The sequence below is a fragment of the Taudactylus pleione genome, unplaced genomic scaffold (assembly GCF_031769625.1).
Source record: "Taudactylus pleione unplaced genomic scaffold, aTauple2 ptg000025l, whole genome shotgun sequence".
In the NCBI taxonomy this organism is placed as follows: domain Eukaryota; kingdom Metazoa; phylum Chordata; class Amphibia; order Anura; family Myobatrachidae; genus Taudactylus; species Taudactylus pleione.
Window position 1 is genome coordinate 1,462,276 of NW_028284427.1, and position 25,527 is coordinate 1,487,802.

The 25,527-nt window shown below is 43.9% G+C and overlaps 1 protein-coding gene across 1 annotated transcript in view; it reads left to right on the top strand.

The window, feature by feature from the left end:
* LOC148539621 (A disintegrin and metalloproteinase with thrombospondin motifs 2-like) overlaps positions 1 to 25,527 on the top strand; it is a 975,120-nt gene that overhangs the window by 48,508 nt on the left and 901,085 nt on the right. Inside the window, exon 2 of the mRNA XM_088451253.1 lies at positions 2,419 to 2,780. Coding sequence (XP_088307379.1) covers positions 2,419 to 2,780 — 362 coding nt within the window. The remainder of the gene's footprint in view (positions 1 to 2,418; positions 2,781 to 25,527) is intronic.

A 25,527-nucleotide genomic window follows, 5' to 3' on the forward strand; every position in this document is an offset into this window, starting at 1 on the left:
TTTGAAACCCTGACTAAATCATGGACCAGGTACGCGATATCATGGCTACGTAGACTGGCTGCTGTAAAGATGATGCTCCTTCCGAAATAGCTTTTTCTAGCATTGCCATATATATTGTTGCATCCATTTATTAATCAATTTTATGACAGATATTCAAGATGAGCAGTGATCTGGCCGGCCAAGCACGTCCACCATAGATTACAATTTGTGCCACATTGAAGGTCTGATTCAGGAGGACAGATGAATTTGAGTTAGTGATATTGCTAACGAACTGAACATCTCAGTAGGTACTGTGCACAACATTGTTCATGAGCAACTGGGGTACAGTAAAAAGTTCACACTAGGTACCCAAGCAACTCATGAAGAGGGAGTGCAGTTCCTGCAGCGTATTGTTGCAGGCGATGAAACGTGGATGCTTCATGTGTTACCTATGATGAAGCAAGCATCCATGACATGGAAACGCACATCGTCCTACCTTAAAAGAAATTCAAAACCACTCTATCAGTAAAGAAGGTCATGGCGACCATGTTTTGAGACCAAAAGGGCGTGCCTCTTGATTTCCTCACCAAGGGGGATATTGTGAATGCTGTCTGCTTTTGTGACACATTGAACTGATTGCAGAGGACAATGCATTGAAAACGACCTGGGTTGCCATGAACAGTAGTCCTATTGCTGCACAATAACGCCAGGCCAAACTTCGCCAACCGCACACGTGAGTTATTACGGCGCTACCATTGGGAGATACTAGACCTTCCTCCCTACAGCCCTGACCTGGCACCGGATTATTTCCATCTCATTGGACCATTGAAGAAGCACCTGGGTGGAAGGCGATTTGCAACCGACTGTGGAGTTCAGCAAGCCATCATGTCCTGGCCTCAGGCGCTTGACACTGATTTCTTTCTATGCCCGGATAGATGCCTTCGGTGTAACATTACGCCGTGGCAGGACCAGGTACCACATTATTAGGCTTCTACCATAGTAGCAAATTTCCACGATTCATGGTTCTATCAGAAGTCGGTGGGGACAAAATGATGATTCTAAAGAAATTTAATTATATTGGCCCTAGTAACATGGTGACCTTTTAAAAAAATAATCGTCTGTCAGGGGAGTTTCTGGGTACTGAAATGCGGCTCTTAGGCCCTGATTCAGAGTCGCTCGTTATTTGCGAGCGCTCGCTCTGAATTAGGGCGGGCCATTTTTTTTTTCCTGGCCTCCAGGCCGCTCGCTAAGCTGTGGGTGACCACCCACAGCTTTAGCGGGCGGCATGGCGATGGTCGCGATTAGGGCTTGAGACGAGACCCTTGTGGTAGGGTCTCGTCCACCGCAAGCCCCAGTGAACTTCCTGCTCTAATAGAGCAGGAAGTTCACTACTGACGTAAAGTGAAATGTCAGTAGGGCCGTTATGTGGATGGTATTGCACAGCCACAGGAAAGCAGCTGTGCAATGCGGTATAACCAGGGCTGGCTCCAGGGGTCGGAGCATCCTGTGGCGGCTCTTTACAGAGCGCCCCATCATCGAGCGCGGCTTTGAAAGTGGGGGCGTGGCCTAATTACCATAGGTCACGCTCACTACGTGACGTTATTAGGAGTCGTGCCCTAATTTTCATTGTTTCAAATGCTTACTTTTCTAATGGACACTCACTTTCTTTATTTGTAATGCTCACTTAATCCTTGTTTGTAATGCACACCCACTCTTTCTTTGATTATTTTGCCCTCATTCTCTTTTTGTTAATTTTTTTTTTTTTTTAGAAGTCAGACTGGAATGAAGAAAACACTATAGGCCCCCATGCACGATTGCACCATACGAGGCGATAGGGGATCCGTCATCCGACATATCATGCGGACCGCACACATTGTGTGATCGGGCGGCTGACCGCCTGATATGCCGGCTCCCCCCTGTCTCACCCGCATAGCAATCCGTGGGATCGCACATTGCATCTCCTGGTCTCATGGTCCTGCATACAAGGGGTGCGATGTACGACCCCGCAGGAGCGCGCTCGGCCAGATATCAGGGCCATACACGGTGCGTTATAGTAGGCAAATCGCACCAATCAGTTAGATTGCCTGCTATATCACCCCGTGTATGGGGGCCTTGTCCGTTATCTATTAACTGTTGGATTTTGTTGGATTTTTCTGCTCTTAATTGTGTGGTTCAATGCACTATATTTCAGGCTTGATAGGTTACAGTTATGTTCAATCTGGTAGAAAAGGAAGATGTTGGCAATTAGCATGTGTAACATGATCACTATGCATAAACATTACAGCAGCAGAGAAAAATGAAGTTTCTCTCTAATGGTCATTATCAAACATTCTCACAAATGAAAAGTTGTAACCATTCCTTCATTTTTAAAAATACTATGCTTTGTTTGAAGATAGATATTTTCAGTGTAAATCATTAAGTCAATGTTCTGTTTTTTAGATTCCATTTTGCAGAAGATTCAAGAATACAGCCTTGTAAAACCAATCAGTACAGATTCAGAGGGACATTTTCTATCACATTCAGTGTCAAAAAGACAAAAGGTTCGTTTTCAAAGGGACATTGTGGATGCCAGCAACGGATCAAGTGATAATAAAATTTATTATAATGTTACTATTTTTGGTACTGAATTTCATCTAAGGTTAAAAGTGAACTCAAAACTAATTGCACCTGGAGCAACAATAGAATGGGAGGAAGATTCCAATGTGCTGGAAATAGAACCACAGCATAGAAACTGTCTATATGTTGGGGACATAACAGATCTGCCTAATGCTTCTGTTGCCATAAGCAACTGCGATGGACTGGTAAGATTCTACATACCCTCATACAGCAATTAACACATGATCTTCCTTTCTTTAATGTATGTCATATGTTTCCCTTTGTTTGGATTGCTTATAGCATGTTCAATTTTTAACTGGTTTAACATTTATTTGTGTGTGTGTATGTATGTATGTATGTGTATATATACATATATATATATATATATATATATATATATATATGTAACCCTGGTTAGGGTTACGGAGATAATTCATATATACAATTGAAACAGATATATATTTTCATTCATCTATTTACAGCAAGATGCCATTTGTGAGGTAAATGTTAAATATACTGTAGGGATAGATGTGATGTGATGTAAATATAAGTAAACATGTGGAAATGTATGTACCCTGTGCATGTTAGATATCTATGATGTCAGTGGACTTTGGTGCTTCATGCTGCAGATATACATTTCACAGACATTGGTGATAGTTGCAGAAGGGGGCGGAGTAATATAGATGGGAGTGAATTGGTTCCTGTCAGGAAAATAGGATCCGGTGAGAGGGAGGACATATAACAGCTGTTAGCAGCAGTTGGGAGGCAGTCTCCTGATCCCTCCCTCCAGTGCCTGCCCTCCTGTGACCCGGGCAGCCAGTGAGCAGCTATGAGCTGCCGGGCGCAGGGGGCAGAGCCGGAGAGGGAGCCCAGCCGGAGCTGGGGAAGAAGGTGGGGCAGCGGCACCCACATTGTCATGCCGATGATGCCAGAGAGGCGGCGTCGCGGGAGATGGACCCGCACCGATCTGGGTGATCCCTGGTGAGAGGAGGCGGCTGGCTCAGACAGCAGGCCAATGGTCGCAGTGGGACTGCCGGCGTCATGGAGCAGGCGCCAGCTACAGTTGGCCAGGAGGTGGCTGTCGGGAGTCCCCCTGTGATGGAGGTCTGAGAGGCGGGTCCTGGGCAGGCAAATCAGCCTGAATTCAGGCTGACTGCAGAGGCTGAAGCAAGCAGCAGCTCCCACTACAAAGGACAGCCCGGAGGCTGTGTCTTTATACCGCAGGGCTGTGAGTACAAATACAAGCACCACACTCACAATAATCACCAGCTGCCCTTCAAACATTACTCAAAGGCTTAATTTCTGCCTAATCATATAACCGACTTACTAGCAAGCTGAGGCAGCAAAGAGGAGGGACCAAAAGGGATAGATAACTCAATATAACAGACTGGTGGGACTTAGGAAAAAAAAAACTATTCCCTCAGGGAATACAGGAAGAATTTGCAGCCTGAGGCAGATATAAGTCAGGGGGAGTTGGTGTATGCATCTACTGTACTATCTAAAATAGTGCCAGTTACACTTATAATCCACAGCACACAGCACCAAACTCGGGTTTTTGCATTGGCAAGACTGCTGTATAAATATAATTATTTTGGAGTATGAATAGTTATGTTCATTGTGACTGTGATGGAATAGCCCCACAGGACTATATTTGTTGATATTGCAAGGCTTATATGCTTACCAAGGTACCAGCATAAGCACATTATATGGACTTAGATATATTGTGGAGGGGAGTCCAGTTATACTAATCTATGGCACTGACATTGGGGACGTACACCACCAATAGAGGGTAAGGGTGGGTACATTAGGAGTAACAAAGGAGTTAGTAACCTGGTGACCCTTTAGTGGTAAAAGGGGGGTTACAATATGTAATAAACTTAATGGCTGGCACTCTGCTTCTAGCATAGGAAATGCCCTGGTGCCCTCCACAGTGTTCACTAAGGAACAGCAAATGCACAAATTAAGATAAATGGCGGCACTCACGGGTCTTGCAAAGAAAAGAATACACTGACACCTGTGTCAATCCTGTTCGACGTTTCAGTCAGAAAAGACTTTTATGAAGAACATACACAAAACATACATACCTATATACCGTGATGTAAAATGTGATAGGTGTTTCCTCCGTCTGCAATCCACCAGGTGCTCCGGGTCTGACGTCATCTGCATGCGTCCCTGCTGTCACGTGGCACCAGCGCGGCGACGTCATCACGCGGTGATGTCACACGCTGTACCATAGGCAGAGGGTTGCATATAGTGTAGTCAGGTCTAGCGCGCCAGTGGTGAGGAGGAGGCATGACAAGTACAAGCAATAGACAAATATGAATGGAACAAACGCTGTTCCATAAAAGTGCATATTAAGATAAATACAATATAGTGCAGACTATGGATTAAAAGATAAAGATCTCTAAAGGCCAAATAAAGTGTTCAACAAAATTTAATGACATAATGTGATGTATAAACACCAATATCGAGATCTCTGGAGAGAACATATAAACTCCACATTGTGATGTGAAAAATTATATAAACCTAAGTGTTGTATGCTGGTCCAATGTGACCAATATAGTCATATAGTGAGTTAGTGAAAGTGGAGAAGATGTGAAGAAACCCTAATAAAGGAAAATAAGATATCTATAATGGGATTGTATAAACAATATAGTGATAAAAACACGTACTGTAGTACATGTGGTGCAAAAAAATGCACATACAAGGATATTGTGCAGATATATAAGAATAAGAAAATAATTGCTATGAATCTATAATTCATTCAGAGGTGGAGAAAAAATGAAAAAAAAGAAAAATATATATGAAAAAGAAAAAATAAAATAAATAAAGGACAAAAAGGAGAAAATCAACATAAGATAGTGTCCAAGAATTATTGTTTCCATGCTTAAAAATGTGTCAAAGTAATGAAAATGCAAAGGAAATGTCCATATAAAAAAAGACAAATAAAGTCCATATATAAGCAAAAAACTGCTCCATGTGTTCACCAATTGAATGAAGAGGGCCGAGCACAATAAGAAAAAAGTATATATATATTTTATTTGAAAAAAACTGGGTCAACTATAGAAATATATGTATATCATGATGAACATGAACTAGGCTAACCCCTTACTTTGCCCTGTAATACTCCAAGGAACCAGTCTTTCCAAACTTAGAGATAGAAAATTTTATTACAGAACCTGATCTTCCTAAGTGGTCACCCTCCCTAGTATTGATCAGGCCCAACACTGCTTGGCTTTCAAGATCGGCCGAAATTGGGCATAGCCAGTATGGTACATCTGTAATAAAAATACTCTCTGAAAGGATGCGCTGGTGAGGATAAAGAACAGGCAACCAAGTGCTGCTTGAGTGGGGTGCCAGGTTGTATGTAAAGGAGGACAAAGCCTCCACAACATATATACATATATGTTGCTCTGTAAGCCCCTGATTATGGGAACATGGAGAACAATAGTAAAAAGACTATAAAGACTCCAGTGGAAAAAACAAAGTCTCTAAAAGAAATGTCATATTCAATTCCAAAGGACCTTGTCACAGATAACACGAAAACGACAATGTCTCGTTAAGTCCAAAAGGGGTAACGGTGTTCAGTTTGTGAATCCACTGTACCTCCAATTGTAGTAGGCGTTTCTCCCGATCCCCGCCTCTTTTGGAAATCGGTACATGGTCGATAATTTTGTATGATAATGTAGCTAAGGAATGCCGGTTCTCCTTGAAATGGCGAGTAACTGGTTGGTCTATATCCTTGCCAGAAAGAGCTTGTCTAATGGCCGTGCGGTGGTGTGCCATCCTTTCCCTAAAGGTCCGGGTGGTTTTGCCAGTATAGACCAGGCTGCAAGGACATTTAATCATGTAAAGTACATATTTGCTTGTGCACGTTAAGATATTCTTAATAGGAAATTGCTTTCCAGAATGTACATTATATTTGCTGGGTTCCATGTAGCTGCATGTTGTGCATCCAGTGCACTTGTAGCAGCCTGGTTTCCTGGCCAAGAAATGCATCTCTGGATTAGAAGAGGATGATGATGATACGTCATTATGTACTAGCCAGTCCTTTAAGTTTTTACCTCTTGTATGGCACATCATGATGTTTGCGTTATTCATAGCTTTAATGCTGGTGTCAGTGTTCACAATGGGCCATAGAGTCTTGGTAGAGTGGTTGATGAAATTGCTGGCTGTGCTATATTTGTTTGTGAAGAACATTGTCTTCTCCTGCTTCCGAATCTTTGATCTGGGAGTAAACAACTCTTGCTGGGTCATTCTCATGACTTTATTTTTTTGTACAAGCCAACTCTTTTGGTGAATACCCTCTGTTAATAAATTTTGTTATCATATCATCAATCTGCAATGCCGCCACTTCATCATTAGTAGTAATCCTTCTAATGCGTACAAATTGGGAGAAAGGAAGGCCCTTTTTGAGGGCTATCGGATGATGGCTTGAGGCATGTAGGAGGGTGTTACAGTCTGTAGGTTTATGGTAGATTCTAGATTCAAATTCTGTACCCTTCCATTCAATGAGTACATCCAAATAATGTACTACACGGTGGTCACATTCAAAGGTGAATTTGATGTGTTCATGCATCTGATTTATTATTGACATATTATAAATGAACTCATCCTGTGTTCCAGACCACAGTATCAAGATGTTGTCTATATATCTAATGAAGAATCGCATATGTTGATGAAAAGATGGATTGTCAAAAAATACAGATTTCTCCACGTCAAACATATATATATTGGCGAAGGATGGTGCTACATGGGAACCCATGGCACATCCTCGACGTTGCAGAAAGAACTTGTTATCGAATAAAAAGTAATTTCTGGTGAAAGTTTTATCCAACAGGGTCATGAAAAAAGGTACAGGTTGAGTCTCCCATATCCAAATATTCCGAAATACGGAATATTCCGAATTACGGAATAATTTTGGCATGACTGAGATAATAAAACCTTTGATTTTTGATGGTTCAATGTACACAAACTTTGTCTAAGGCACAAATTATTAAAAATATGGTATAAAATTACCTTCAGGCTGTGTGTATAGGGTGTAAATGAAACATAAATTTATTTCATGTATGTACACAAACTTTGCTTGAGCCACAAAATTATTGAAAATATTGTATAAAATGAGCTGCAGGCTATGTGTATAAGGTGCATATAACACATATATACATTCTGTGTGTATATTGGGGTCCCATTCCCAAGATATTTCATTATGATATGCAATTATTCCAAAATACGGAATATTCCGTTATCCAAAATACCCCTGGTCCCAAGCATTTTGGATATGGGAGACTCAACCTGTATATGAGGACCAGTGTATTCACTGTTGTTATTCAAAAATTGGTAGACACAATCTAATCCTTGTTTGTGTGGGATACTCGTATACAAGGATACAACATCAATAGTACAAAGTAATAGAGTAGAGGGTAGCTGCTGCAGGCTAGGTAATTTACTCAACAGTGTGTTGGTATCTTTCAAAAAGGTCTGTTGTTTTATTATTAAAGGTTGGACATAAAAATCTAAGTATTTAGAGATGGTACTGTACAAAGAGCCCCTTGCCGAAATTATCGGTCTACCAGGTGGTGCCTCCAGCGATTTATGTACTTTAGGAAGTGAATAAATTAAAGGTACTACCGGTTTGTCGGTGCCAAGGTTAATTTTGGTAGATTCTGAAATCCATTTGTTGGAAGATGCTTCTGCCAGAATGCCGTCCAGTTCTATCTTGTATTGTAAAGAAGGATCTTGGTCCAGTTCTAAATAAACCACGGTGTCTGATAATTGTCTATATAGTTCCTTTTTGTAATCTTGCATGTCTTGTATAACTAGGGCACTCCCTTTGTCCGCTGGACGGATGGAAATAGATGAATCCTTACTTAAAGTTTTTAATGCCACAAACTCTTCCTTAGTTAGATTTTTGTACACGGTTGTGTGTTTCTTAAATTCATCCATTACCTGTTGATCTAATAGTCTGGTGAAGCTTTTGATGGATGTGTTGTGTGACTGTGGTTCAAACGTCGAGTGTTTTTTCACTGGTCCTTGTTCATATGCTGTGGTGTTCTCTTGGGTGTTGGAATAAAACTCTTTTAATTTGAGATTGCGTGTAAATCGCCACATGTCCTTTTTCCACTCAAAGCTGTTGAAGGTGCAAGTAGGAACAAAACTTAACCCTTTATTTAATTTTTTTTTTCCGGTTTCTGTAATAACTCTATTTTAATAATTATATTCTCTTCTTGTTTATTCTTCTTCCTCTCCCCCTGCTTGCTACGTCTCGTGCGGGCCCTGCGTCTTTTGCCGCCCAGGTGGTAACCTCTAAAGGGGGTCTCCTTGATACCATACTGCTTGTGGCTTCTTGGTCACTTTGGGATGAATAGGCGCCACTGAAAGATCACTCTCAATTTGTCGTCTATATGGTCCTTGTTTGTATTTATTGAACCTAGGTGTGGAGTTCCTACCAGTGGCCCAGGTATAGACTCTCTGTTCTTGGTAGTCCACATTCACCCGATTTAATTTCTCCTTCTTGAATTTTATTAATTCCTTTTTGTATTCAGTAATTTGGGTACTAAGCTTCTCCAGCCAATTCTGGGAGGAATCGCTGGAGAGATCTGTTTTGTGTGTGGTCTCAAACGTGACAATTTTTTCACGAATACTAATCAATTCTTTACTAGACTCCTCAATGACTAGTAAAATGAGGTCCAGGGAGCATTTATTAAGCACCGCTACCCAACGCCTACAGAATTCCACACTATTGCGACCAATAGTGGGTGTGTTTCCTGAAGCCCCTAGGGATTTTTCGTTCCTTGTGATAGTCAGTTAAGGTGACTCCATGTAGATAGTAGTCTACCTCTTTTTTCTTTTAATTTAAGTAATGTTTGAAATTATTCGTCTGTGGATTCGGACCCTGCTGTTTCCCTTAAGGAGTCCTTAAAATATAAATTTTCAGCTTCAGAATCACTAAAGCTGAGTATCTCCACTATAGGGAGTTGTAGGTTAAGGAAACCACTCCCATCTGACGAAGTACCTGGATGTGTTTTACTTTTTGATGTCATTCCCAATTTATGATAATGCAAATCTTAGGTATAACTAAATCAACAGGAATATTGTAAACGTGGAAAAATTATGCAAATGTGTAGAGGATTAATATAATGCAAATGATGTACACAAATTAATAAGTCACTTAGAGAACAACACACTTACAAAAACAGACCAATGAAGCTGTCCCAATCCTGCACAAATCTCCGTAGGTATACACATAGGTTTCTTGCCAATATTACCTATATGAACCCCTAATACATCCGTGATATAAGTTGAATAATAAGTAGCATAGGAGTGCCCTGCCAACTGGGTATAGCAGAGGACTGCTTACCAGAATAGTATGAATAAACTTAATGGCTGGCACTCCGCTTCTAGCATAGGAAATGCCCTGGTGCCCTCCACAGTGTTCACTAAGGAACAGCAAATGCACAAATTAAGATAAATGGCGGCACTCACGGGTCTTGCAAAGAAAAGAATACACTGACACCTGTGTCAATCCTGTTCAACGTTTCAGTCAGAATAGACTTTTATCAAGAACATACATAAAACACAAAACATACATACCTATATACCGTGATGTAAAATGTGACCGCACATTTCTCCACCCGCAGGACACTGCGTCCCGCGGGTGAAGACTGCACCCGCAGCCTGTGAGGGCACGGTGCTTTTTGCCCTCCTTCTGGAGGGCAGGGTGCTTTTTGTCCTCTAGAAGGAGGGCAGGGTGCCGCACCCTGCTAAAACAGCCTAGCTGGAACGCTATATAGATATAGATATAGATAGATAGATGCATGTAGAGGGGCACTCGCATTATCATGTTTAATGCCTGGGTGCCATCCATAAATTAAGTATACACAGGAAGACCCCTGTACCCCAGGGACCAGGCGGCACTCAGCTGGCTTCCAAAAAAAATAGCAAACAGATTTTATTCCATAAATCGACGTTTCAAGACCTACACGGTCTTCATCAGGATATACATTACATAAACAAAGCAAAAATAAGCTTACCTATATACCCAAGTGTGTCAAAGAAAAAACTAGCACCTGCTGCTTTCCGTGACCAGCGTCGTCTCGTGTAGCACAGGGTCCGTGACCTCATCACACTGCGTCTAGACCGACAAGGAACTCCCAGCGTTGTCTGGGAAACAGTAACCAGGCAATGGTAAACAAATAACTCTGAAAAGAGTATGTGATGTCCCGGGCCGCGGACCTCTGCTGCTCCCTGAGCGAACAACTGTAAAGAACAAAGACATAAACTGTTGATAGTAAACAGTGCTCATACAAGTAAAAACAGGTCTAATAAATATAGCAAGGCACAGGTAAATGAAAATGGTATTATAACGCAGCAAAGCGGAACTAAGTATATGTATATATAAGTCCCAAGTTTTGAATATATAAATGTTCAATATGATCAATACTAATAAAGATAAATCAACATTAGAATTAACAATATGTGGGTCAATTATAAACATGTATTCCAAGGAAGTTTTTCATTAAGCCCACCAGGGGATACTGTATTCAGGGAAAATATCCAACGTGCTTCCCTTGTTGAGAGCAATTTTGCTCTATCTCCTCCTCGGTTCAATGGGGGTATGTGATCAATGATTTTGTAACTCAGGTCTTTTAATTGATGCTTTGCTTCACTGAAATGTCTGGCCACTGGTTGCTCGCTTGCTTTGCCTTCGATGGCCGCTTTAATAGCCGACCGATGGAGGGCCATCCTCTCCTTAAACATTCTGATAGTTTGTCCAGTGTAGCACAAACCACACGGGCAGGTTATCATATATACTACAAAGCGAGTTGAACAAGTGACCACATGTTTGATGTTAAACACTGTGTGTGGGTGTTTAAAAGTAGAACCCATCTCCAAGTATTTGCATGTGGTACATGAAATGCACCTATAGCATCCAGGTTGTTTGAAGGGCGTTATATCACTCTTCACCAAAATGTCTTTTAAGATTTCTGCCCCGTCTGTAACTTACCAGAGGGTGTTTATTTGATAAACCGGGCAGATCTTTATCACTCCGGATGATTGGCCAGAGGGCCTTTGATGCTCTAGGGATCACCGAGCTTGCCAACGTATATTCTGTGATCAGGGGGATCTTGTCCCTAGTCTCCCGTATAATCATATTATTCAATAAGGTAGACCTTGACATTTGTAGTACTTATTTTTTTTGTTTTAATAATATCTGTTTGTTGTATCCTCTTTTTTCAAACTTAGTGACAATCTGATCAAGTTCCTTTTCCACATTACTGTTATTGCTGGTGATCCGAATTGCACGCATCATCTGGGACCTAGCCAGTCCCTTTTTCAATGCGGAAGGATGAAAGCTGCTTGACATAAGTAACGTATTGCGATCAGTGTCCTTAGTATATACTGATGTCTCAAATTTATTGTTATAAATACAAGAAAAAGAGAGAAAAGCGCTCCGTGGTAGGGGAGTATTGAAGTATAAGGGTATGTGTGTGAATCTGTATAAGATCTAATTATTGATATTTTAATGGTGATGGTATTCTATATGTGGTCTTTTATGTGGATAAGTGAATTGAAACAGGTGGGCAATAACTTGAGGCTGGAAGTTGAGGAAGATCGGGGAATTAGTCCAAAGGTGAAAACACACAATGACTTAAGTGAATGAAACCGTCAGTTCATCTGGCTATAGCAGGTGGGCAAAAGCTGTCGGCTGGATGTTCTAAGACAAAAAGTGATGTGATGGTAGTCTTAATGTATATCGGAAACTGGGACCAGGTATCCTAATACCCTCGAATTAGTTGATGTCAGCATAACTGACCAATACAGGTGGACAAAAACTGTAGGCTGAGTGTTGCAGTGGAACTGTATGCTGTAGGTGCCTCCTCCTCTGTAGGCAACTCCACCTCGAGAATAAGGAAACGCAGTATCAGGATGTCTTGCGACTCTCTATTGTGGTGATAGGTAAGTGGAAACTTACTTACCCAACGTAGATGTCTGCTGGTCTGACTCCTCCTTGCGTCCCGATCAGTTAGGTGCATGTGAGTGAGGGGCCCATAATCGTATAGAATACAAATAAGCCAATTATGACTAAAAATGCTTCTTTTAATAGAAAATAAAGGAATGTAATAAAACAACTACCACACAAATGTATGGTGGCAAATAACATAAATCTATAAAAGTGTCAGCATTGTTCCAACGCGTTTCATCCCTATTTGGGACTTCAAGGGCAAATGGTTGTTACTGTGTCCTTACCGTCTATTTATAGGTACTTGGTCCTTTCAACATTGGCAAAAACGCGGTCAGAAGCCGCACTTCCGGGTTCCGTGGTGCGCGCATGCGCACATGGCGCGTGTGGTCATATAGAGGTGAATATTCAACAGCAAGCTCATGTCCCCTCCTGTGTCAGTAAACGGAGTCTGCCGCACTTCCGGGTTCCGTAATGTGCGCATGCGCACATGGCGCGTGTGTTCGTGCAAGGGTATGGATTCAATGGCAAACTTATGTCCCCTCCTCTGTGGATGAATACAGTCTGCCAACAGTATAGACTGACCTTGAGGCATTGCTATCTGCAGTCTGTCTGCAGTAATGGCGGCGGCCATCTTTGGTGTGTTTAGTTAGATGTGAAAATCCATGTAATGCAGTTGTTATGTGCCCTGTACACCAATCGCAATGGCCAGTAAGGAAAATGTATCTGTGTATAATAATGAAATATAATTACTCTGATGATTAAATGAAAAGTAAGGGATATATGAAAGAGAATAGATACAGATAGATGCAATATAGATGCCCTACTTTGTAGAATGATGGCGTTCCCGCTAGGCTGTTTTAGCGGGGCGCGGCGCCCTGCCCTCCTTCTGGAGGGCAAAAAGCACCCTGCCCTCCAGGAGGAGGGCAAAAAGCGCCCTGCCCTCATAGCCTGCGGGAGCCGTTCTCACCCGCGGGACGCAGTGTCCCGCGGGTGGAGAAACATGCGGTGACCCGTCACCGCCGGAGAATAGACGCCGGGCGCATGCGCCCGGCATCTATTCTCCCTGTCTGCGGGCATGCCCTCTCTAGCTCCGGCGCCCTGCCTCCCGCCGGAGCTAGAAGGAACACTAGAATGAAGTATAAAAGAAATGTGTCTATGTTTATAAATTATTAACACCGTGGAGCAGCCATTGTTGCTATAAACATCTTCTAAACAAATTATGTCCAACGCACATTATACACTCTGTATACCAATCAAGGGGGCTGGTAAAGATAAACTCCTATATATAATATAATAGCTACATGGCTAAAATTTAAATAAAGGATATATGGGGTCCGAAATCACCGGAATGTATAAATAAAACCTAATAAAACCCAATAAAACCTAATAGGTGAATTAAAATAACAAACCTTTTTGGGTAAAAATAATAAATAAAATGAATAACAGTGTTAGTATAAATTAGGGGTGTGCACCGGCCACTTTTCGTGTTTTGTGTTTTGGTTTTGGATCTGGATCTTTCTTCGTGTTTTGGATCTGGATTGGTTTTGCCAAAACCACCCTTCCGTGTTTTGGGTTCTGGGTTTTGTGTTTTGGATCTGTATTTTTTTGAAAAAAAGCATAAAAACAGCTAAAATCACAGAATTTGTAGGTTTTTCTGCTCCTATGCTATTATTAACCTCAATAACCTTAATTTCCACTCATTTCCAGTCTATTCTGAACACCTCACACCTCACAATAGTGTTTTTATGTCCAAAAGGTTGCACCGAGGTAGCTGGATGACTATGCTAAGCGACACGAGTGGGCGGCACAAACACGTGACCCATCTAGGAGTGACACTGCAGTGGCAGGCAGGATGGCAGTTAGAAAAACTAGGCCCCAAACTGTACATAATGCAAAGAAAAAAAGAGGTGCAAGATGGAATTGTCCTTGGGCCCTCCCACCCACCCTTATGTTGTATAAACAGGACATGCACACTTTAACAAATCAATCATTTCAGCGCCAGGGTCTGCCACACAACTGTGGCTGAAATGATTGGTTCGTTTGGGCCCCCACAAAACAAGCTGGCAATTAATGTGTCCCTGCACAAACTGGCTCTACGGAGGCAAGATGTCATCCTCATCCTCCTCATCCACCGATTCCTCACCCTCTTCAGTGTGTACATCCTCATCCTCACAAAGTATTAACTCGTCCCCACTTGAATCCACCACCACAGGTCCCTCTGTACCTTCTGGAGGCTGGTCTCCCTGGAAGAGCTGATAATTCATTTTGATGAACATCATCTTCTCCACATTCTGTGGAAGCAACCTCCTACGCCTTTCGCTGACAAGGTTCCCGGCTGCACTAAACACTCTTTCGGAGTACACACTGGAGGGGGGGCAACTCAGGTAAAATAGAGCCAGTTTGTACAGGGGCCTCCAAATTGCCTCTTTTTCCTGCCAGTACAGGTATGGACTGTCTGACATGCCTACTTGGATGCTGTCACCGATGTAATCCTCCACCATTCTGTCAATGGTGACAGTATCATATGCAGTGACAGTAGACATGTCAGAAATTGTTGCCAGGTCCTTCAGTCCGGACCAGATGTCCAAACTTGGTCCTGCCTGCCCTGCATCACCGCCAGCGGGTTGCTTAGGATACCTAAGTTTTTTCCTGGCAGCCCCAGTTGCGGGAGAAAATGAAGAAGGAGCCGTTGACGTGTCACGTTCCGCTTCAGCTGACAGTGTGTTCACCAGCAGGTCTTTGCACCTCTGCAGGCTTGTGTCGGCCGGAAAGAGAGACACCACATAGGCTTTAAACCTAGGATCGAGCACGGTGGCCAAAATGTAGTGGTCTGATTTCAACAGATTGACCACCCTGGAATCCTGGCAAAGCGAATGAAGGGCTTCATCCACAAGTCCCACATGCCGAGCGGAATCGCTCCGTCTTAGCTCCTCCTTCACTTTCTCCAGCTGCTTCTGCAAAAGCCTGATGAGGGGAATGACCTGACTCAAGCTGGCAGTGTCTGAACTGACTTCACGTGTGGCAAGTTCGAAGGGCTGAAGAACCTTGCACAACACGGAAATCATTCTCCACTGCGCTTGAGTCAGGTGCATACCCCCTCCTTTGCCTATGTCATAGGTGGATGTATAGGCTTGTATGGCCTTTTGCTGCTCCTCCATCCTCTGAAGCATATAGAGGGTTGAGTTCCACCGCGTCACAACCTCTTGCTTCAGGTGATGGCGGGGCAGGTTCAAGAGTGTTTGCTGGCGCTCCAGTCTTCGGCACGCAGTCGCTGAATGGCGAAAGTGGCCAGAAATTTTTCGGGCCACCCAAAGCGTCTCCTGCACGCCCCTGTCGCTTTTCAGAAAATTCTGCACCACCAAGTTTATTGTGTGAGCAAAACATGGGACGTGCTGGAATTTGCCCAGATGTAATGCCCGCACAATATTGGTGGCGTTGTCAGATATCACAAATCCCCAGGAGAGTCTAAGTGGGGTAAGCCACTGGGCGATGATTTCCCTCAGTTTCTCTAAGAGGTTGTCGGCGGTGTGCCTCTTACTGAAACCGGTGATACACAGCGTAGCCTGCCTTGTAACGAGCTGGCGTTTCTGAGATGCTGCTACTGGTGACGCTGCTGCTGTTGCTGCGTAAGGTGATACATCTACCCAGTGGGCTGTCACAGTCATATAGTCCTTAGTCTGCCCTGTTCCACTTGTCCACATGTCCGTGGTTAAGTGGACATTGTGTACAACGGCATTTTTCAGGACACTGAGGACACTTTTTCTGACGTTTCTGTACAGTCTCGGTATCGCCTGCCTAGTGAAGTGGAATCTAGACGGGATTTGGAACCGGGGACACACTACCTCCATCAATTGTCTAAATCCCACTGCACTAATGGCGGATACCGGACGCACGTCTAACACCAACATAGCAGTCAAGGCCTCAGTTATACGTTTTGCTTCAGGATGACTGCTGTCGTACTTCATCCTCCTCGCTAAGGACTGTTGGAGGGTCAATTGTTTAGTAAAAGTAGTGGTGTTCCTACTTCCTCTCTGGGATGATGAACGACTCCCAGCAGCAGCAGCAACAGCAGCAGCGGCAGCAGTAGGCGTAGCAATGCAGGATCCTCCGGAGGAATCCCGGATAGGAGAGTCAGTCATGCCAGTGATATGGCCTGCAGGACTACTTCCGATCCTGACTAAGGAGGAAATTGACGAGGAGGGAGTTGACGGTGTGGTTTGCAGGCGCTTGGATACAACAGGACAACGGGATTTAGGTGTCCCTGGACTGCTTACGGTCTGAGCCAAAGTTTCTGAACTTGACAGTAACTTTTTATGAACGCGCTGCAGGTGCCGTATAAGGGAGGATGTTCCTAGGTGGTTGACGTCCCTACCCCTACTTATTTCACCTTTACATATGGTACATATGGCAAGACAGTTGTTGTCCGGATTTGGATAGAAATATTGCCAGACCAAAGAGGTGGAATGTTTGGTCTTCTGCCCAGGCATGACCGTGATGGGCTTTTTCATCCCACGGACAACAACTGTCTCCCCCGGAGCCTGATTTAAACAAACCACATCACCATCAGAATCCTCCTCGCCAACTTCCTCCTCAGCGCCAGCTACACCAGTATCCTCATCCTGTTGTACTTCAACAGTGACATCTTCAATTTGCATATCAGCAAGTGGACTGTGGGTGCTCCTTTCAGCACTTGCAGGGGGCGTGCAAATGGTGGAAAGAGCCACCTCTTCCCGTCCAGTGCTGGGAAGGTCAGGCATCGCAACCACCACCACACTTGGACTCTCTTTGGGGATTTGTGATATCTTCTTAGAAAGCACAGTTCTTCGCTGTGCTTTTGCCAGCTTAACTCTTTTGATTTTTTTAGTGGGAGGAGTGCTTCCATCGTCATGTGAAGCTGAACCACTAGTCATGAACATACTAGGGATCGACCTTAGCCGTTCCTTGCCACTCCGTGTCGTAAATGGCATATTGGCAAGTTTACGTTTCTCTTCAGCTGATTTAAATGTCTTTTTCAAGGTCATTTTCCTGAACTTTGCCATTTGGGATTGTATGTGCCCTCTACTATGACATTGGGCATCGGCCTTGGCAGACGACGTTGATGGCATGTTATCGTCTATGTCATGACTAGTGGCAGCAGCTTCAGCACTAGGAGGAAGTGGTTCTTGATCTTTCTCTATTTTATTTTTATCGGAGAAAGTTTGGTCCTCCATTTATGTTATATCGATTTGATATATACGTGCGGCTAAACACAGAAAATAAATTTTTTTTTGGTTCGGACTGGAGTGTACTTTGTGGGTTACAGCACCCTTTAACGGTCAAGCCAGCCGGCCCTTTACTTATGACACAGGCGCACTCTTGGCACTACTTTGTTGATGCACGTGCGGCTACTGCGCACACAATTCACAAACACAGAAAATAATTTTTTTTTTGGTTTGGACTGGAGTGTACTTTCGGGGGTTACAGCACCCTTAACGGTCAAGCCAGCCGGCCCTTTACTTATGACACAGGCGCACGCTTGACACTACTTTGTTGATGCACGTGCGGCTACTGCGCACACAATTCACAAACACAGAAAATAATTTTTTTTTGGTTTGGACTGGAGTGTACTTTCAGGGGTTACAGCACCCTTTAACGGTCAAGCCAGCCGGCCCTTTACTTATGACACAGGCGCACGCTTGGCACTACTTTGTTGATGCACGTGCGGCTACTGCGCACACAATTCACAAACACAGAAAATAATTTTTTTTTGGTTTGGACTGGAGTGTACTTTCGGGGGTTACAGCACCCTTTAACGGTCAAGCCAGCCGGCCCTTTACTTATGACACAGGCGCACTCTTGGCACTACTTTGTTGATGCACGTGCGGCTACTGCGCACACAATTCACAAACACAGAAAATAATTTTTTTTTAGGTTTGGACTGGAGTGTACTTTCGGGGGTTACAGCACCCTTAACGGTCAAGCCAGCCGGCCCTTTACTTATGACACAGGCGCACGCTTGGCACTACTTTGTTGATGCACGTGCGGCTACTGCGCACACAATTCACAAACACAGAAAATAATTTTTTTTTGGTTTGGACTGGAGTGTACTTTCGGGGGTTACAGCACCCTTTAACGGTCAAGCCAGCCGGCCCTTTACTTATGACACAGGCGCACGCTTGGCACTACTTTGTTGATGCACGTGCGGCTACTGCGCACACAATTCACAAACACAGAAAATAATTTTTTTTTAGGTTTGGACTGGAGTGTACTTTCGGGGGTTACAGCACCCTTAACGGTCAAGCCAGCCGGCCCTTTACTTATGACACAGGCGCACGCTTGGCACTACTTTGTTGATGCACGTGCGGCTACTGCGCACACAATTCACAAACACAGAAAATAATTTTTTTTTGGGTTTGGACTGGAGTGTACTTTCGGGGGTTACAGCACCCTTAACGGTCAAGCCAGCCGGCCCTTTACTTATGACACAGGCGCACGCTTGGCACTACTTTGTTGATGCACGTGCGGCTACTGCGCACACAATTCACAAACACAGAAAATATATTATTTTTTTAGCACTTGGGGGGAGCACCCCTGATGGACAGAGCACCCCCTGGACAACACTACAGCACCCCTTTAGGACTGGGACACTGCACAGGACTTTGGAGTGGACACAGCCCCTATGGAGAACTGACTGCACAACACAGTCCAGCCAGCCCCTATGGACTTTGAAGTAGTGGACACAGCCCCTATTAACAACAGCAGCACAGCACAACACAGCCAGCCCCTATGGACTTTGAAGTAGTGGACAACAGCAGCACTACACTACACTACACTACACAGCACTAACTCCCACCCTCCCTCTTCACTGTCCACAGCCGAGTGAGAAAATGGCGCCGACGCGGGTACCTTATATAGGATCCAAAACCCGCGAGACTCGGAAGGCGGGATGATGACGTTTTGCCTCGATGTCAGATCCGAGTCAGGCGGGAAAAGTCGAGCCTGACTCGGATCGGACTCGGATCGGGGGGGCTCGGGGGGGTTCGGATTTCAGAAATCCGAACCCGCTCACCCCTAGTATAAATAATTATATCTATATCTATAAAAATGACGTGATGTATAGATAAAATATTAATCAATAAATTAATTAAATAAATTAATGGATAAATGAAATTATAGTGTCACTGTATGCTCCGGGGATAGCTAGTCTAATGAAGACAATTTTAGAATATATTGAAGTTGCCTATGCGTCTTGATTTATGGAAAACTATACTGAAATCGCGTATCCCTTCGTTTATCTAAGGATCTATGGGCCTGATTCAGACCCACTCACGAGCGGCTGTCCGCTCGCAAGTGGGTCGATGTTATGGACTGAGCATGCGCACGATGGAGGGAGCTCCGTTGTGCGCATGCGCCAGACGCGACGAGCGAAGGAAAGTCCTTCGCTCGTTGTGTCCGATCAAAGGGGGCGTGCTGTCAATGTTGATTGACAGCACGCCCCCTTTGGTAGGCGTTCCGGGGGTGTGCCTCCCTGACGGGGGCGTTCCCACGGGAACGCCTCCCGTCAAAAGCCGGCCCACTGACATCACTTGTGATGTCAGTGGGAGTGATTTTGGCTCTGATAGAGCCAAAATCACTCCGGAGCTTGCGGTTGAAAACCTCAACCGCAGGCTCCGGCTCGCAATTTCGATGGTCGCGATGGTCACGACCATCGCGGCCATCAAAATGCACGCTCGTATAGCCTGTGGGTGGTGACCCACAGCTATACGAGCGTCCAGGAGGACGCTCCATTTTCATGGAGCCCGGCCCTCATTCAGAGCGTGCGCTCTGCTCAGAGCGTACGGCTCTGAATGAGGGCCAATATTTAAACCTTCAGGATGTAGTGTTTGCAGATCGTAAATCCTCCTGCTTTCTAGTTTATCTATTTGCTCTGTTTTGTTACCCCCCCCTCCAGTTATAATGTACCTTGTCTATCCCCACAAATTTCAGGCCTGTCGGATCACAGTGGTGAGTAATTCTAAAGTGTTCAGAGACACTATGGTTGGCAAAACCCCTTAGTATGTTTCTCACATGTTCATAAATCCGGACTTTCAGAGTCCTTGTCGTACGTCCTATGTACTGCAATCCGCATGGACATTCTAGGAGATAAATTAAATTGTCACTATCGCATGATAGGGTACCTCTGATTCTGAATTCCTTGTTGGTCTGATGGGACACTATCTTACTGGTGGGTTTCGTGCTCTTATAGCCTAATTTGGTGCAATTTCCACATCTCCCACAATGGTAGAAACCCTCTCTGATGTTGTTACCTTCAAGGGTGACCTGTTTGTTTCCGAGAAGGGGGCGCGGTCATCGGAAAAGGGGGCGTGTCTATAAGACGCATCCCCTTTTCGTCACTCTTGTGGGCGTGCCCGGCACTTACGGACACGCCGGGCAGCCCCCAAGCCCTGCAGACAGGGAGAATAGATGCCGGGCGCATGCGCCTGGCGTCTATTCTCCGGCGGTGACCGGGTCACCGCATGTTTCTCCACCCGCGGGACACTGCGTCCCGCGGGTGAGAACGGCTCCCACAGGCTGTGAGGGCAGGGCGCTTTTTGCCCTCCTCCTGGAGGGCAGGGTGCTTTTTGCCCTCCAGAAGGAGGGCAGGGCGCCACGCCCCGCTAAAACAGCCTAGCGGGAACACTATCATTCTACAAAGTAGGGCATCTATATTGCATCTATCTGTATCTATTCTCTTTCATATATCCCTTACTTTTCATTTAATCACCAGAGTAATTATATTTCATTATTATACACAGATACATTTTCCTTACTGGCCATTGCGATTGTGTACAACTGCATTACATGGATTTTCACATCTAACTAAACACACCAAAGATGGCCGCCGCCATTACTGCAGACAGACTGCAGATAGCAATGCCTCAAGGTCAGTCTATACTGTTGGCAGACTGTATTCATCCACAGAGGAGGGGACATAAGTTTGCCATTGAATCCATACCCTTGCACGAACACACGCGCCATGTGCGCATGCGCACATTACGGAACCCGGAAGTGCGGCAGACTCCGTTTACTGACACAGGAGGGGACATGAGCTTGCTGTTGAATATTCACCTCTATATGACCACACGCGCCATGTGCGCATGCGCGCACCACGGAACCCGGAAGTGCGGCTTCTGACCGCGTTTTTGCCAATGTTGAAAGGACCAAGTACCTATAAATAGACGGTAAGGACACAGTAACAACCATTTGCCCTTGAAGTCCCAAATAGGGATGAAACGCGTTGGAACAATACTGACACTTTTATAGATTTATGTTATTTGCCACCATACATTTGTGTGGTAGTTGTTTTATTACATTCCTTTATTTTCTATTAAAAGAAGCATTTTTAGTCATAATTGGCTTATTTGTATGCTATACGATTATGGGCCCCTCACTCACATGCACCTAACTGATCGGGACGCAAGGAGGAGTCAGACCAGCAGACATCTACGTTGGGTAAGTAAGTTTCCACTTACCTATCACCACAATAGAGAGTCGCAAGACATCCTGATACTGCGTTTCCTTATTCTCGAGGTGGAGTTGCCTACAGAGGAGGAGGCACCTACAGCATACAGTTCCACTGCAACACTCAGCCTACAGTTTTTGTCCACCTGTATTGGTCAGTTATACTGACATCAACTAATTCGAGGGTATTAGGATACCTGGTCCCAGTTTCCGATATACATTAAGACTACCATCACATCACTTTTTGTCTTAGAACATCCAGCCGACAGCTTTTGCCCACCTGCTATAGCCAGATGAACTGACGGTTTCATTCACTTAAGTCATTGTGTGTTTTCACCTTTGGACTAATTCCCCGATCTTCCTCAACTTCCAGCCTCAAGTTATTGCCCACCTGTTTCAATTCACTTATCCACATAAAAGACCACATATAGAATACCATCACCATTAAAATATCAATAATTAGATCTTATACAGATTCACACACATACCCTTATACTTCAATACTCCCCTACCACGGAGCGCTTTTCTCTCTTTTTCTTGTATTTATAACAATAAATTTGAGACATCAGTATATACTAAGGACACTGATCGCAATACGTTACTTATGTCAAGCAGCTTTCATCCTTCGGCATTGAAAAAGGGACTGGCTAGGTCCCAGATGATGCGTGCAATTCGGATCACCAGCAATAACAGTAATGTGGAAAAGGAACTTGATCAGATTGTCACTAAGTTTGAAAAAAGAGGATACAACAAACAGATATTATTAAAACAAAAAAAATAAGTACTACAAATGTCAAGGTCTACCTTATTGAATAATATGATTATACGGGAGACTAGGGACAAGATCCCCCTGATCACAGAATATACGTTGGCAAGCTCGGTGATCCCTAGAGCATCAAAGGCCCTCTGGCCAATCATCCGGAGTGATAAAGATCTGCCCGGTTTATCAAATAAACACCCTCTGGTAAGTTACAGACGGGGCAGAAATCTTAAAAGACATTTTGGTGAAGAGTGATATAACGCCCTTCAAACAACCTGGATGCTATAGGTGCATTTCATGTACCACATGCAAATACTTGGAGATGGGTTCTACTTTTAAACACCCACACACAGTGTTTAACATCAAACATGTGGTCACTTGTTCAACTCGCTTTGTAGTATATATGATAACCTGCCCGTGTGGTTTGTGCTACACTGGACAAACTATCAGAATGTTTAAGGAGAGGATGGCCCTCCATCGGTCGGCTATTAAAGCGGCCATCGAAGGCAAAGCAAGCGAGCAACCAGTGGCCAGACATTTCAGTGAAGCAAAGCATCAATTAAAAGACCTGAGTTACAAAATCATTGATCACATACCCCCATTGAACCGAGGAGGAGATAGAGCAAAATTGCTCTCAACAAGGGAAGCACGTTGGATATTTTCCCTGAATACAGTATCCCCTGGTGGGCTTAATGAAAAACTTCCTTGGAATACATGTTTATAATTGACCCACATATTGTTAATTCTAATGTTGATTTATCTTTATTAGTATTGATCATATTGAACATTTATATATTCAAAACTTGGGACTTATATATACATATACTTAGTTCCGCTTTGCTGCGTTATAATACCATTTTCATTTACCTGTGCCTTGCTATATTTATTAGACCTGTTTTTACTTGTATGAGCACTGTTTACTATCAACAGTTTATGTCTTTGTTCTTTACAGTTGTTCGCTCAGGGAGCAGCAGAGGTCCGCGGCCCGGGACATCACATACTCTTTTCAGAGTTATTTGTTTACCATTGCCTGGTTACTGTTTCCCAGACAACGCTGGGAGTTCCTTGTCAGTCTAGACGCAGTGTGATGAGGTCACGGACCCTGTGCTACACGAGACGACGCTGGTCACGGAAAGCAGCAGGTGCTAGTTTTTTCTTTGACACACTTGGGTATATAGGTAAGCTTATTTTTGCTTTGTTTATGTAATGTATATCCTGATGAAGACCGTGTAGGTCTTGAAACGTCGATTTATGGAATAAAATCTGTTTGCTATTTTTTTTGGAAGCCCGCTGAGTGCCGCCTGGTCCCTGGGGTACAGGGGTCTTCCTGTGTGTATGTGTATATATATATATATATATATATACATATATAAATAAAAAAATACATGTCCTGGTGGAATGCATGCTGATCAGGACATGCCCCCCTACAGCCATGCAGTTCAAGCCTCATTGTGGGTACACCAATCCACTGCAGGCTAGGGATGGCCATCGATGGCTACCATCAGTGTGCAAAATAGCAAGTAGCCATCGATAGCTACAAACTATTCCATGGATGACCATTGATGGTTTCACCAACTGATGGTCATCCCTGTTTTGTGACTGACTGGCCCGTGAGCCAATCAGAATCTGGGGCGGGGCTATGCTCTGAGTCTTGGCACCTTGTAAAAAAAAAAAAACTATTCGGTTACGCTTAGACATCGATGGGGAGAACTATCTGGTTCTCCCCCATCGATGCCAAAAGCATTCAACATTGGCCATAAACCATCAATGATTATGAACCATCGATGGTCGATGGCCATCCTTAGCCACCACTCCTATGGCCTTATCAGCATGCACTCCACCAGGACATGTGTTTGTAATACTGTGGTGATTGATTGCAGCTGGTAAGCCATGCCTGTGTTACTATTTATTCTGGTGTTTGTTTCATGCTTTTTGTACTACAACAGATGGCTGTGGCTTCTTGATATACTTGTGCCTTGACAAAGGTCTGTAATATGACAGAAACGTCAGAATCTGTATTAATGACACGGGTGGCATGTAATAAATAACCTTATTTGCTACAATGGTGACTGCCCTCTCTTTTATCTTTTTTTTGCATATGTATACCACATTAAGGGAGATTGTGGCTATACTGAGGTTGCACCCAGGCTGGATGGAAATTTGCTAGTGAGTGTCGGCTCTACATGCAGTGGCGTCACAAGGGGGGTGTGGGCCGCACCCGGGTGTCACCTGCACCAACCCAGTGATGATACTCACAGCACGGGCCGGGGTTCGGGCTGTGAGGCCACGCCCCTGTTAATGAGGCCACTCCCCTGTTAATGAGGCCACGCCCTTTTTTCCTGGTGTCAAAGCAGGGAGGTACGCCACTGTCTTCATGGAATATATATATATATATATATATATATATATATATATATATATATATATATATTAGGGGTGTGCACCGGCCACTTTTCGTGTTTTGTGTTTTGGTTTTGGATCTGGATCTTTCTTCGTGTTTTGGATCTGGATTGGTTTTGCCAAAACCACCCTTCCGTGTTTTGGGTTCTGGGTTTTGTGTTTTGGATCTGTATTTTTTTTAAAAAAAGCATAAAAACAGCTAAAATCACAGAATTTGTAGGTTTTTCTGCTCCTATGCTATTATTAACCTCAATAACCTTAATTTCCACTCATTTCCAGTCTATTCTGAACACCTCACACCTCACAATAGTGTTTTTATGTCCAAAAGGTTGCACCGAGGTAGCTG